The 14,330-nt window shown below is 41.0% G+C and overlaps 1 protein-coding gene across 6 annotated transcripts in view; it reads left to right on the top strand.

Moving 5' to 3' along the window:
* Positions 1 to 14,330, top strand: part of VPS13C (vacuolar protein sorting 13 homolog C) — a 224,892-nt gene that overhangs the window by 107,118 nt on the left and 103,444 nt on the right. For all 6 annotated transcript variants that reach the window (XM_075897678.2, XM_089781895.1, XM_089781896.1 and 3 more), the window contains 7 exons: positions 438 to 585; positions 1,229 to 1,337; positions 1,528 to 1,661; positions 3,011 to 3,167; positions 5,745 to 5,824; positions 8,116 to 8,175; positions 13,486 to 13,648. In XM_075897678.2, coding sequence (XP_075753793.2) covers positions 438 to 585; positions 1,229 to 1,337; positions 1,528 to 1,661; positions 3,011 to 3,167; positions 5,745 to 5,824; positions 8,116 to 8,175; positions 13,486 to 13,648 — 851 coding nt within the window. The remainder of the gene's footprint in view (positions 1 to 437; positions 586 to 1,228; positions 1,338 to 1,527; positions 1,662 to 3,010; positions 3,168 to 5,744; positions 5,825 to 8,115; positions 8,176 to 13,485; positions 13,649 to 14,330) is intronic.

Below are 14,330 nucleotides of genomic sequence, written 5' to 3'. Positions count from 1 at the left end.
ACCCTTTTCCGGAGGATCTTATTCCTACTTTGAAGTTTGCTTTGAAGTAGGAATAAGATCCTCCGGAAAAGGGCGCTTTTTCCGGAGGATCGGGGCCAGTGTAGACGCTCTTTTCCGGCTTTTCTAAAAGCCGGAAAAAAGCGGCGGACATTTTTATTTAAATGCCGCGGGGGATATTTAAATCCCCCGCGGATTTCCCTATTACGACTCGTGAAATTAACATGCCCCTTCCGGAAAAGGGGCCAATGTAGACGTAGCCTAAAGGTGTAACTCATTAGATAGTGAGCTGAATGATTATAACAGATAGCATCACCTTAAATAGTGTTCTTGTTATGAAAATGTAAATACAAACATTCTTGAAGTATGTGTGAACTTGTTTTTTGAAATGTCAGACCATATGCTTTGTTTCATTATTTTATTGGTTGTTTCTTTCCTAGGATAGTTGTACAGTCTAGTATTTCACAGCGTGACATTCAGATACTTCATCCTATTAATCTGAATCTGTCTGTGAATCGAAATCTAGCTGCAACTTGGTATAATAAAATTCCTGTGTTGGAAATCAAAGGTTATCTTGACACAATGAATGTAAGTATTAGTTTTTAAATAAAACACTGCTTTCAGATTGTGTTTTGTTGATAGTGACCCTTGACATTGTTAACAATTCTGTAAATATTTGTTTAAAAAAACCCAACAACTAAAATCTCTCTCAGATTGATTGAATCTGTTCAGGTTTATTAGGATCAAGAAGACGACCCATCATTTTGTTAGGTTTCGTAGAAATTTTTTTTAAAAAAGCTCTTTAGAAATATTTAACTGAACAAGAATATTTAACAAAATGGTGGTATTAAACTGTTAAAGAAAACCCCATAATCAAGAATATATATGAATTTGCACAAGGAAAATCAGATCAGTTTAAATCCCATAGTCCTCTTTTAGAAAGAATGTCTTGTAAATAAGACTGCATTAAAGTTTAGACTGTTAGGTTTCTTTTCATAGTCCTAACATGCATTTCCCATTAACGTGTGTGTTTTTTGTTTTATTTTTATTTTTCTTGAATAGTCACATCTAGAGATGCTTTTATGAAAGCCATATTATTGTGCTGGTTGATTGTTTTAATGGTACTGCTAAATGAAACATGATAAAGAAAGAATAATATAATGCTGCCACAGAGAGCTGTTTGCTTATGTATTCAATTCATTCTTAAAATCATTAAGCTGTTATGTCATAGGTTATTCTAACTCAAGAGGATTTGGATGTTCTGCTTAAAGTACTGACAGAAAACCTCAGTGAAGCAGATGAAATGTTAAGTAAAGTGAAACCCATAGTGCAAGAGGAAGGTAAGAGTTACTCTTCTGCAGTCTTAAAATTGAAATGCGTGTCAGTCTTTATTAAAAGCTCAGTTGAAAGAAATTTTGTACGTTGTCACAAACAATTTTTTAATATATAAAATACATAGAATGTGTTTCTTGTGTGAAATGAATTGTAACACATCTTTCAATGACATTAACAAATCATTGAAAATGACAGGAAAAATTAGAGGAATTGAAATACCTCCGTCAACACAAAATGAGAGTACATCAGGAGACAGCTTACCTGGTTCAAGAAAAGTCGCATTATGTGAAGATGTAACCAACTTGCTCCTTAATTTTGAGATCAAAGAGGTATGTATTTAACTACAATATCTTGCTTGTGGCTGACTTGATGGATTGATCTTAATACCCCTCTATGGCTGCTTTGTATGAACCAGGACAAAGTAACCATAAAGCCAATTCAGCAAGGTCAGATTGACCTTGGTTAAGGATATCACTGGTGGGCAGAGCTCACATTAACTCAGTGCCAACTTCCTGGTCCACAGTGTAGCACCCTTTTTTGTCCAGTGATTCTCAGCTACCCATCTGTTACATGCTCAGCCAATGAAGATGTTTTGATAAGAGATGGATGCTGCTATAAAAAATTTCCCTAGGTTGTTTAAAATGTACCCAAATCCAATGTAATTACTAAAAACTTGTGTTTTTGAAGTTTTTCAGTATCAGAATGTTGTCACTTCCCAATAAAATAAAACAACAAAAACTTAAATTGCTTCAAAGAAAGCTTGTGGTATCCAAAATAGCCCCTGGAATCACTGGTTTTTAAGAGGTACAAAATGGAAAATAAAAATTCTCATTATCAAAGTAAAAAGAGCCTCTAAGTTTCTAAGTCAGCCAGACTTAATTATATGCTTTGATTTGTATAGTAGATACTTGCCCAAATACTTGCCTTTTCTGAGAGGGTGAGAACAATTCAGGAGCTGCCTGATCTGTATTATGAATCCAGTTTCTTTCCAGAATAGCTAATAAAGACTGTCTGAATATTAATGTTCTGCCTCTGTCTCCTGTTCTCCTGTAAACCAGATCATGCTAATAATGACTGTATTAACTTGCTCCCTGTGGGTATGTCTACACAGCAGTGTTATTTCGGAATCACTGATGTAATTCCAAAATAAGTTATTTCGACATAATGTTGAAATAATGGTGAGCTGGAGGACATCTTACTCTGACTCCTGTAACCCTTATTGTATGAGGAGTAAGGAAAGTCGGAAGAAGAGTGCTCTAACTCAGACTTCCTGTTGTGTAGACAGTGCCAAAAGCTGAATTCAGCTATTTTGACTTTAGCTATACAATTGACATAATTCAACATTTTTATCAAATTCAATTGAACTAGATAACACAAGGATGTACTGATAAGACCAGAGAACTATTTTCTCTTTTCATGCTGTTGGAATAGACTGAAAGTGAAGGTTTTTCTGGAGGGATTTTACAGATATAGTGGCTTGGGTAAATGGAACAGGGAGAACACTACATGCATGTAGAGAAGTTTGGAAAAAGCACAGATATGGGCGTATGAGGTAAAAACACAAGGTGTCAAGGCTGACAATGCTGATGGAGTAGAACTGAGGATGATATAATTACCTGCTATTACTAGTGAACTATTTTTATTGTAATATTCCTTTAATTTATCTGTCTTCCCACAGGTTGTGGTAACCTTGATGAGACAGGTGGAGAAGGAGTGCTATCCCTTACATACACTAACTGTGCTGCATCTTGGAACTGAAACCAGAATTGGAAACCATGATATGACTGCAATAGCATATCTAAATAAAATTACTTTGAAGTGCCTTGAATTTACGGGTAGGTGCATTGTAAACTTGACAGTTCGTATGTGTTACTCAAACATTATAGCAGTAAGATTGCACGTTTAAAAAATGAAATTGCATCAGAATTCATTTTTGTAGCGCACTTTGTGACATTGTCCTTATGTAATGTTGCTGCAATAAGTCAATCTTCAATGATCTAATCTAAGGGCTGTTGTTGGTGTAAAAGTTAGTTTGAGTTAATATATTTAAGTTCGTTCAGGTGGAGTTTCTCAGCTCCAGTGAGAACTACCAGACTGCAAAACATCACTGGAGATACAGAGTGATTAGATTAGCAGATGATGAGTTTTAACTCACTCTGCTATATATCCCCACTGCATTACTAGCTTGAATGTCAGTAGTGTTGAAGCTTCAACCCTTTCTTTTGGGCCAGCTAGCACAAGCTTAAAGCACCACTTAATTTGAGATGGATTGTTTTTTTTTCTTAACCAAATTATTATTCACAAAACTCAGGTAATCTCTTGAGCTAACAACAAAGTCTAGAGAAACTGTCAATTTAATTGTGAAGTCTCAATATTACATAGTACATCTATCAAATAATTATTACACTGTTCTTCAGTGAAAGTTTAATTTTTTAGCATTTGCTTTTGGAAACAATGTCAGTTGCATGACTTATTACCCAGCTACAACACCATTCATTGATAGATATATGTTAAGATGAAAATACCGGCATTTTTTGTTGTCTTAAAGGAAAAATACATAAGTAAACTTGAGCCCAGAAGGAAGGGCTTTTTGAAGGGTTTGTCTACACTGAAGGGGTTAGGTGGAAAACCCAAGAAACCAGCCAACCAATAAAACATGTGGCAACATATCTTGGACCCTGAGTCGGCTGACTGGGGCTAAACACAGCAGTGTAGATGTTCAAGGTTGGGTTGGACCCTCGTCTCTGGGACCTTCCTCTTACATGAGATTTTTCAGAGACTGGGCACCAGCCAAAGCCTGAAGATCCTCACTGCTGATTTTCGTCCCAGTGCAAGAACTTAAGGCCTAGTCTACACCAGGGATGTAAATGACTAGTCAAATCAATACTCAACTAGCCACTGTCTCTATTAGCAGGACTACAGAGTTTGAGTTCCACAGCCTCTTATTCTGGAATAATGGTTTTGCTAGTGTGGATGCATTGCTTGGAAATTCACCCTTTGCTAACAAGACGGGAGCTAGTTTAAAAGCCGGTTCCCCCCAGCACCATCTTGGCAGGTAGGCAGGGGAGGCAGAGGCACAGTGGGGGACTGGGCATAAGCCGGGAATCAGCTGTCTCAGCTTGCATTGGGTCCCAGATGCTGTGCCTCTGCTTTTTAAATATAGTAAGAGCCACCTGTTACTACATGTAAAAGGCAGTGCTGAAGTGGGGTTAGCTCCCGGGGCAGCGTGAGTGGAGACTGCTTAGTTGTGGCTCACACTGTCCCAGGGAGGTAACGCTGCTGTGGTTCTGCAGTTTAAATGTAGTTGGGGCTGGGCGGTTGAAATTCCATCAACTACTTGATTAGCTGATTATCCGTATTTTAACATCCTTAGTCTACCCTAGAACTTTAGTCTGAAACTAGCCAAGGTCAAATTTCTAAGCAATGCATCCACACTAGCAAGCCCGTTATTCCAGAATATGGGGCCATGGAATTCAAACTCTGTAGTCCTGCTTTTCATGAGAATAACACTATTCGTGAACTTGCAAATCCAAAATAACGTTAGTGTGAACACTCTGGTGCTGCTAATTCAAAAGAATAGGCCTCCCACAGCTTCCTAGAGTGCTTTCTGGGGCTCTGAGTCTGAGGTAGCATGTGCACGTTAACGGAGCCTATCTTGGACTACATTCAATTCTTTCCCGTAGCGAGGGCACAGAACTTCAAATTGGTTAAATCACATGCCCAGAAATCAAATTTAGTAAATTCAAAATAATCTCCTAGCCTGTGTATAGACTACATGGCTCCATTGACGGAGCCATGTAGATGAGGGTTGTAGGGAAATGAAGCGGCGATTTAAATAATCGCCGCTTCATTTACATTTACATGGCTGTTTGTCAGCTGTTTGTCGGCTCAGCGTGGCAGCTATGTAAATTTAAATGAAGCGACAATTATTTAAATCGACACTTCATTTCCCTTTGCCCAATAAACAAATCTACATAGCTCCGTCAACGGAGCCATGTAGTGTAGAGGTACCCCTAGTGTTGACTTGGCCTCTAAAATGCGTTGCTAATGTACTTTTTTTTTGGGGCAGTGTTAGGTGAATATTTGAAATAACTGAGTAGTGATTCTGACCTTTGCTACAAAGAACAGTATACGATGACATAGTGATGATGATGTAAAAATAGCAATGGGGAGATGCACATTTTTGGTAGGTTCAATATAGTATAAAAACAACAAAGGCTTCTAATTAGATAAAATTACATATTTGTTGTCATGAGAGAGCTCTTGATCTTTGGGTTTTGAACTGAAAATGATGCATTCACTTTTACTAGCTGAGTTATTGTTAAAGCATTTGCATAGGGACTTCCTTATAAAATATGTATGAGACAGTGATTTGAAGTAATATAAATGCATATGTGCTCTTTTGTCCACAGACTCAAAAGGAGGTCCTCTCCATATTATTAATTCTTCAAATGAGACTGGTGAACACCTTCTGAAAATGGAATGCATAAAGGTTTTTGTATTGTCTTTATTTAACCCTCCTGATTATCTTAACCAGTTTTAAAGGTCTGATCCTGCAAACAAAATCTGCATTAAACTTCAGTCGTAGGCAGAAATATTTGTAGGATTGGGGTCTAAAGACCAAAGTCCTGTGCCAGTTGTCAATTTTCAGTAATAAAATCAGCATTTTGTTCTAATACTAACCAACGTACTCATTCATGTGAAGAAACACTGTAAAGTAATTCAAAGTAATATCTTCCAAATAACTGTGCCCTCTCCAACAAAATGGCACCTATTGTGATGAGCACCCTTTCCTGGGCCACCCACTAGCATTGGGTCAATCTGAGGGGAATTCAAGCCTCAAGTGCTCTAGTGTCCAGATGTCTAGCCCTCGGGATGTAGAATACTGACCCTTCAGATTCCTTAGGGGTTGAAGATACCCTCTCTCCTAGACTTAACTCCAAAGCTATGAAACTTCTGTCTTACAATTGAACTCTCTTAGGGGTGTGCTGCTGTTATGAAACAGTTAACACACACGTAATATGGTCCGACATCTTGATGCTCTTTATATTTAATCCTGAAGAGCAACAGGAAAGTACAGATCATTCTAAACACGAAGTTCCTCTTGAGGTGGGGATTGTCCGTGTTCTGTCAGGGAGAGTCTTCAGCAACTTCACATACTCTGCAGCAGCCTCTCTCCTTAATCTGATGCAGAATGACTCTCCTTCCCAGTGTCTGCCCATAAGTCCTTTTATAGTTTCCTGCTTGAGGGTGTCTGTCTGTCTGTCTTTTGCTTCTTTTATTTTCCTCGTGGTAACTTTGCACATGCAAACTCAGTTTCCTTTTGCCAAGGGCAGGAAGTGTCTTCTGCCAACTAGAGCAAACCCATTGTCCTAAGGTATTTTACTTGAAATAGATTTTCCTTGAGTGCAGATGACTTACCATAGTCTTTAACTTGACAGAGACATGCTTAGAACCCTGTTAACTAAAGGGGGAGCTATATACAAGTAAATTTTTCACAATACAATAATTTAATAAACATTTCAGATGGGTAGCCAGCCATGTTAGTCTGTACCTACAAAAAGATATGTATCCCTACCTCTGATTTCCACTCCATGCATCTGACAAAGTGGTTTTTACCCACAAAATCTTATGCCAAATGAATCTGTTAGTCTTTAAGGTGCCACAGGACTGCTCATTTTTTTTATAAACATTTCATAAGTTCATAAAATCTCTCACAATTCAAAAGTGGTAGAAACCAAGCCACCAGTTCACCACACACGGAACAATCTTCTTTTCAAGAAAGCTGTGTTAAATTGAATTGAACATTTGCTCTTATCTGTTTGTGTGGCAAGTGCCCCTATTAATAGTGGCATTGACTCAGTAGGGTTCGCTAATTGTGGGGAATGGATTCTGAACAAGACAGCGTCTGAGGAGTAAGCTATGAAATTAGATTAAGTTACGACAAGAGAACCTTCAGCAGGTACTTGGTTATTAGGGAAAGTCCAGGACACCTCTCAGTCCAGTGGTTCTTAATACTAGTGCATTATTTTTTCTTAATCAAATTCTTTGTCTTTTTAATGTGGAAGCACACAATTTTACCTAAGGGGATTGAAGAGAACAAGCTTATTAAGGTATTTTCTGAATGGCTGACAGATGGTTTATAGATGTAGATTTGAATTAATTACTTTAACACACTAATAAGACAGCTATAGAATTTCACCCATTAAATGTGTACATAAATCCTACTACAGTAGACTTCGGATAATCCGGAACCTATGGGTCCTAGGTGGTGCCAGATTATCAAATATGCCGGACTATCAGGAGGTACTATAAAATGGTTATATATATATATATATATACTGTATACATTATATACTGTATATAAAGTGTTCCTAGCCCTTTTTATTGTACATACTGTATACAGTATACTGTAATGTTTTAGTTTTTTAAAGCCTTTTTTACCCTTTTTGCTCAGTTCAGCTGCTGCTGCTGTTACCTTGTGACTCATTTTTTGCCAAAGCTCACTCACTAGGCTCTTGTCATTTTGATGCTGGACTATCAGGAGTCCCGGACTATTGGAGTTTTACTGTAATTTGTTGGCAAAGGAGGTATTGTTTAGTAATGCCTTCTGTCTTCATTTTCAGGCCTGAGTTATGGAGAATTGATTACATCGTTTCATATTCCTTTCCCTTGATTAATTGTTCTCATGGTTAAAAATTGGCATCTTGTTTAACTTTGTACATCATCTATTAAAATACAGATGTAGTTTACTGTGTGCTTTAGTCTTCACTCTTTTTATAGGCTGATGCAGATGGACCAGAGTTCGCCACGATTTACAAAAGTACCAAACAAGTTGTTAAAGTAAGTATAAAAACAGTCTTCAGCAAGCTTTTTAGATCAGCTCCTATTTTAATATGTAAATATTTTGTTAGGTTAACTAAAAATGCACTTGGTTTTAAGGTTCTTTTTTCCTAGATGATTCATTTTTAGATTAGAACTGACAAGTTTTTGATGTTTTTAGGTAAGTGACAATGCCTGTTTCTTGCAGTACTTCTTGTGGGATGTGATTTGCTGAAAGTGAAAAGATCTAGAGTAGTAAACTTGTTAATATACCAAATATGAAGAACTTTGTGGTAGAAAATCAAAAGTTCTTTGAGTGATTGCTCATGTGCATTCCAATGGTGAGTGCATTCCACGTGTATGCGAGTTAGAAAGCTTTTACCCTAGAATCAGCTGTGGAGCCCCTGGAGTGGTGCCTCTGTGGTGGCTCATTTTAGACACTACTGGCCCCATGACTTCTTACTGCCCATGACTACTTGTTGGAACAGCTCCAGTCTCTTGCTTTGCAAATGCCTTGGTTCTCCTCATTGAAGTTCTTGTTATTTGGTCTCTGTTGCTATAGTTTTGTTGGATTAGTTAGTAGTTTAGTTGTTCCTGCTTCAGGGGCTCTCCCCCATTAGCTTCCCATATGTTGTGCTCACAAGGGCTTAAAACCTGCGAGAACTGTGGCAAACATACCCAAGGGCAATCCTCACATTGATTGCCTCAAGTGACTCTGAGGGCCATCAGACTGACAGATGCTCCATTTGTCACAGCTTCCGTTCCTAAATGAAGAACGAGTGGAATCACTGACTCAAGCTGCTCTCGATGGAGATACTACTCTGACCTCAACCACCTCCAAAGTTGTTCTTGGCAAAGATGGTACATAGTGCTCCAGCTTTGATATGGAACACCTCAGTGCCCAAGAAGCACTCCACTCCCAGGCACTGCTCCCCTTCTCACCATACGGAATCAAACACATGGTACCGCTCTCAATCTCTGGTGCTGCACAAGAGGAAGAAACCTGAGAGGAGCAAGTTGCCTACTAAGACACCATGTAAGGACCCAAATGGAGCGTGCCTGGCAGATGGACCCTGTTGGCTCTACTGTTGAGCCCCATCATCCTGGTTTCCCCAGCTAAGGTTTAATTGGAATGCTTCCTCATCTTCATCCCCAGATTAGGCAGTGGTGGACAACTCCACTGCTTCGTTGCTCACCATGGTTAGTGAGGCTCACAGAAATCTCTGATGTCTGGCGCAAAACTTTACACCTTCAAGTGGTGGAGGAATTTGACCCCATGGTGGATATGCCAAACCCAGAGGATATATCTAGAGATGCTTCCCCTCATAAAAGCAATAGATGTAAACGCAAAGGTGCTTTGGCAGACACCAGCCTCCATACCTCCCACAGCAAAAGGGATGGAAAGGAGATATTTCGTATCCCAAAAGGACTATAAGCACCTTTTTACAAACTCCCAACCGGGAGCATTAGGATTGTCCAGGACAGCCAGGGCCTACAACTAAAGCTAAAAAGGGCCAAAAAATGGAGCTTTTGGGCAATAACAATTAGCCATGGGGGTTCAGCTTGTCTGCTGTTGGGAGATGTGACCCAGCTTTCAATGGTGTGTTTGAGGACATTGTACCAGAACCCAGTCTGGATCCTTTCCCTCCTTTCGGGACTCCTCTATCACACTTCCATCGTGCTTCCATTGTAAATTATATCAGACACGGGGTCCTAAGCATGCTGGGTGTGTGATACTCTATATAATTCTGTTCCCTATCACCTACTCACCCCCCTACCTTGTCCCTCTCCAGGAACCACTCTCACTCCCATGTAGGAGGTGCTTCTAGTTCTTGGTGCAATAGAGGAGGTGCCTTGGGAATTCAGGGCAGGGGATTACACTCCCAATACTTACTAATCCGCAGAGGAAAAGGGGAACTCAGGCCTATTCTGAACCTCAGTATGTTTGTCAAGAAAAAGCAATTTCACATGGGCCCACTAGCCATCATCATTCCCTCCCTGGATCGGAGGGGACTGGTATGCTGCTTTTCATATGCAGAACATTTATTTTCTTTATCCCCACAGGCAATTTCTGCGCTTCAGTTAGGAGTACACAAAACGGACAATTTTGTCCCCGATGTCTCACATAGTGTATGTCAAATGTGGCAAGCCTTCCTCTGCAAGTGTCAGGTTCAGGTGTTCCCATATCTGGATGATTAGATCATGAAGGCCAACTCCAGTAACTTTGCCTCCTAATCAAGAAACTCATTCAGTTCTCCACTGTGATGGTGAGGAATATAGGAGCTGAGAGTGATTTGCCTGGATGCCACACGTCAAGGACCACCTCGCAGGCACTTGTCTATGCTCATAGACAACACCACAGCGACGATTTAAATAAACAAATAGGGTGGTGCCCACTCTTTTCCCCCGTGCCACAAAGGCCTAGAACTATGGCAGTTCTGCATCCATAACTCCATAGTTCTACAAACTTCATACCTGCCAAGTGTACAGAATAGGCTAGGGGACGGACTCAGTCGCTTCTTCTCAAGCCATGAACTGTATCTCAGGCTGGATGTTGCACTTTCTATCTTCCAGAGGTAGGCCTTTCCCCACCTAGACCTATTTGCAACAAGAGCTAACCAGAAGTGCCCAAAATTCTGTTCCCTCTTACATGTTCCACCTGATATGGACAGGCCACACACGCTGTATGCCTTTCCACCCTTTCCCTTCACACACAGGGTCCTCAAGATCAGGCAAGACAGATCTTGTATCATAGGCAACATGTGAGGGTGCACATGGGGCCACAAGCACCTCCCCAGAGTGCACCCCTCAAGGCAAGAGGGGCTGGCCAGCAGCCAGAAGGAGGGCTAGCAGCCAGAGGGCTGGCACAGGAAGCCAACTAGAGCAAACCCGTGCCCCCTCCTCCACTCATTGCAGCAGCGGTGAGGGGAGGTGCAAGCCAGGTGGCTCCAACCTGCAGAGCATCACTCCCCAGCTGTACTGCTCCAGGGGAGGGTCAGGACCGCCCCAGCATTCCCTGAAAATAGCACTGCTTCTACTTCTGAGGAGCGCCAGGGAGGCCCCACTCTTCTGGAGTGGTGTGGACGGAGCTGCCGAGCCCATGCGCTCCCTACTGCTGCCGGTGAGGGCAGTGGTCTGGGCACTGTACAGAGACTCACAGGGGGACCAGTGAGGTTGGAGGGCCATGTCGGCACCAGAGTTCCTCCCCCCACTACCTCCTGCAGTGGGCGGCAGGGAACATGTAGGCCAGGTGGCTTCAGCTGGTGCAGCACTGCTCTGTGGTCCCACCCGTACCCTGGAGCAGCGCAGCCAGAGCCACCCTCCCTGGACCCTCTCTGCTGCTGCTGGTGAGTGCAAGGGCAGGAGGTGTAGCACATATTGCCGGTGCCAGTTCCATGGTCCCACCAATCCCCTGGGGGTGGAGCAAGGGGGAAAGACAGGCAGGGACTGTGGTAGAAGGGACTTATCCCCGCCCTTCCCCCTGCTACCAGTTGCCACTGGCTTGCATCATCCTGATAGTGCCAGTGGGGCCTACACAACATTGATTCACCTCACTGTTGAGTCGATCCATTGCCACCCCGCCATAGCTATACACTTGTGGAAGGACCTCATCACGCAAGAGCAGGGAAGACTATACTACCCCAACCTGGAGTCCCTTCACTTCACCTTGTGGATACTCCATCGCTGAATCCCGTAGAGTTACTCTGTTCAGGTTTAGTATGTGAAGCCCTCACGGGCAGCAGAAAACTGTTGTACATGACCACATATTTGGCAATATGGTAACTGTTTCTCCTTCGAGTGGTGTCTCTGTTGGTGCTCTACTCTTGGTGTCGGTGCGCCCCTGCGCTGGGAATCAGAGGTGTGTTCTTCAGCAGTGTCTCCCAAGTATTCCAGCAAGAAGGAACTGAGAGGGCAAGGGCTTAGCAGCAGTGTTCCCTCTAATCACACTTCACAAGTGATTAATCAACCCCACCCAGTCAGTCAGCTCCATGCATGGAGCCTAAGCCTCTGACTGGGTGGGCTTATTAATCACCTGTGAAACTGTGCTGCCATGCAGCTTAGAGGGCATGCTGGTTGGCAGTATCTTATGTGCCGCTGTAGAGCCAAAGGGCTCAACAGCCGATGAGATGGATACCAGTAGGGCCAAGCTTTCTGATGAATATGCACACGGCATGCGCACACACCTTTTGGAATGCACATGAGCAGCACATTTTGAGGAACACAAGTTACCAGAGGTAGATAACTGTGGTGTGTGGGTGTTTTTTTGTTTTTTTGTTGTTTTTTTTTCCAAATCAGAGTGGGATGGAACAGTTCTGAGTGCAAATGTCTGGACTGGATGGCCTTTAAATCTTGGCTTGAGTCAAGCAGGTTCTAACACTATACTATCTCATGTGGAACATGGGATACAGTGTTCTAAGGAGGCCACTCCTTGCTCAGATGAAGAATTCTTGACAATGTTTCTTTGGGGAAAGATTGGTCCGCAAGTGAACTAGGTGTGCTCTATTTTCCTTCTCCCCATGCAAGCAAGCACAACTCAGATGACATGGAATATAGTGAGCTGCTTCAATGTAGCTGTAGTGAAGGAGACTACTTGCTTCTTTTTGGGGGGCAATTCACCTATTGTACCTTAAGTGAAGATGTATGTGCTTCGGAGGTGGATGGGGGAAGGCCAGAGAGACCCTGATATTTAATAAAATAAATATTTGCCGAAAGTTACTATAGTACCAGGTGATACTGTGCTAGCTTACATTGTCATATTTTATCAGTATAGATTTTAGTAAACAACCACTATAGCTCGCTCTCCATTGTATATGTAGAGTTTGAAGCCCTTCATTGTCCCAGAATGTCCTCTGGATGTAATAGGTGTTAGACAGAAACAGCTGTGTCCTAGATTGATTTTTGTTGGCCCCAATTAAACATGCATCACTTTTTTATCTTGAGCAGTGACCTGGAGAATGATTAAGCAGTATGAAATAATATTAATACTGTACTTTATATTCATATAGGTAGTGCTAGTTAAAATGCAGATTGATATTAAATATCAGATTTGATGTTTGGCATGGAATATGGCATAATATTGTCTGTAGGGTAGTCTTGTATCAGTCTAAGCTTTCACATAATAGCATTTGGTTCCTTTCTTTTGTATGTCAGGGCTACATTGATAAAAAATGTAGAGTTACGTGAATAGGGAGTAAGTAATTTTTTTCTATTTTTCAGTAGTAATACACTTGAATTAATCATACAAACATGTAAAATACCAGTATATGTTTTAGGTAATATTACCATTTTTCTCTCTCTCTCTCTCTCTCCCCTCCCCACATATCACGTTAGGTGTCCTTTTCATCTTTGGATCTTGTACTTCACACAGAAGCCTTACTTTCCATCATGAACTTTGTTACATTCAGTGTTCCATCAGGAGGCCTTACCAGCTCTGATAAGGGATTTGACCCAAAATCTCAACGAGAGGAACAAAAAAGTGCTGTTAGCAAAGCAGGTATTGTGATATTGGAAATTCCACGTCTTTTATTTGTGGTTCAGTAGCATGCTCCCTGCTGTAAATCGGCATTGTTTGCAAGCAACACAGAACTCTTGATGCAGTTCATCTGGCAACTCGTTAGTCACACGTCCGTTTGTACATGGAAAAAGAAAATAGCAAATTACAATACTTAACTGTTTTAACACTCACATTAAATGAGTTTCTAAGGATATTCAATTTTTCTTTTGTTATTGTTAAATACTGTGTTCCACAAATACTACTAGCATTAGGTATTTTCCCAATTTGTAAATTCATTTGTATAGACCGTTATCTTAATTGATTAATTTGCCTAACATTCACGAGAAGTCTAAAATAAACAAACCTTGCTTTCTTAGTGCTTAAGGTATTTCATTAGCATTAATGAGTGACATTATGTATGATCGTTTCACACACCCATATTTCCCCAGTTAGCCTCTTGGATAACTTTAATCATCTGACTTAATTAAAGTTGGTTATATGACAAATACATTTCTTTGCTCTTCCTTGTAGGTAAAGTAATATCCTAATGTAATACTATCCTAATGTAATGCTAACAGTGGTTGTGTAATACAGATAGTGGTGATTTTAGATGACAGATGGAGGTAATGACAATTCAGCTGCCACAGTATGTATATCCCTTCATTGCATTTTTCAAACGTGC

The sequence above is a fragment of the Pelodiscus sinensis genome, chromosome 14 (assembly GCF_052426305.1).
Source record: "Pelodiscus sinensis isolate ZL-2025 chromosome 14, ASM5242630v1, whole genome shotgun sequence".
NCBI lineage: Eukaryota > Metazoa > Chordata > Testudines > Trionychidae > Pelodiscus > Pelodiscus sinensis.
The sequence above is the reverse complement of the archived record's forward strand: the minus strand, read 5'-3'. Positions and strand labels throughout refer to the sequence as shown.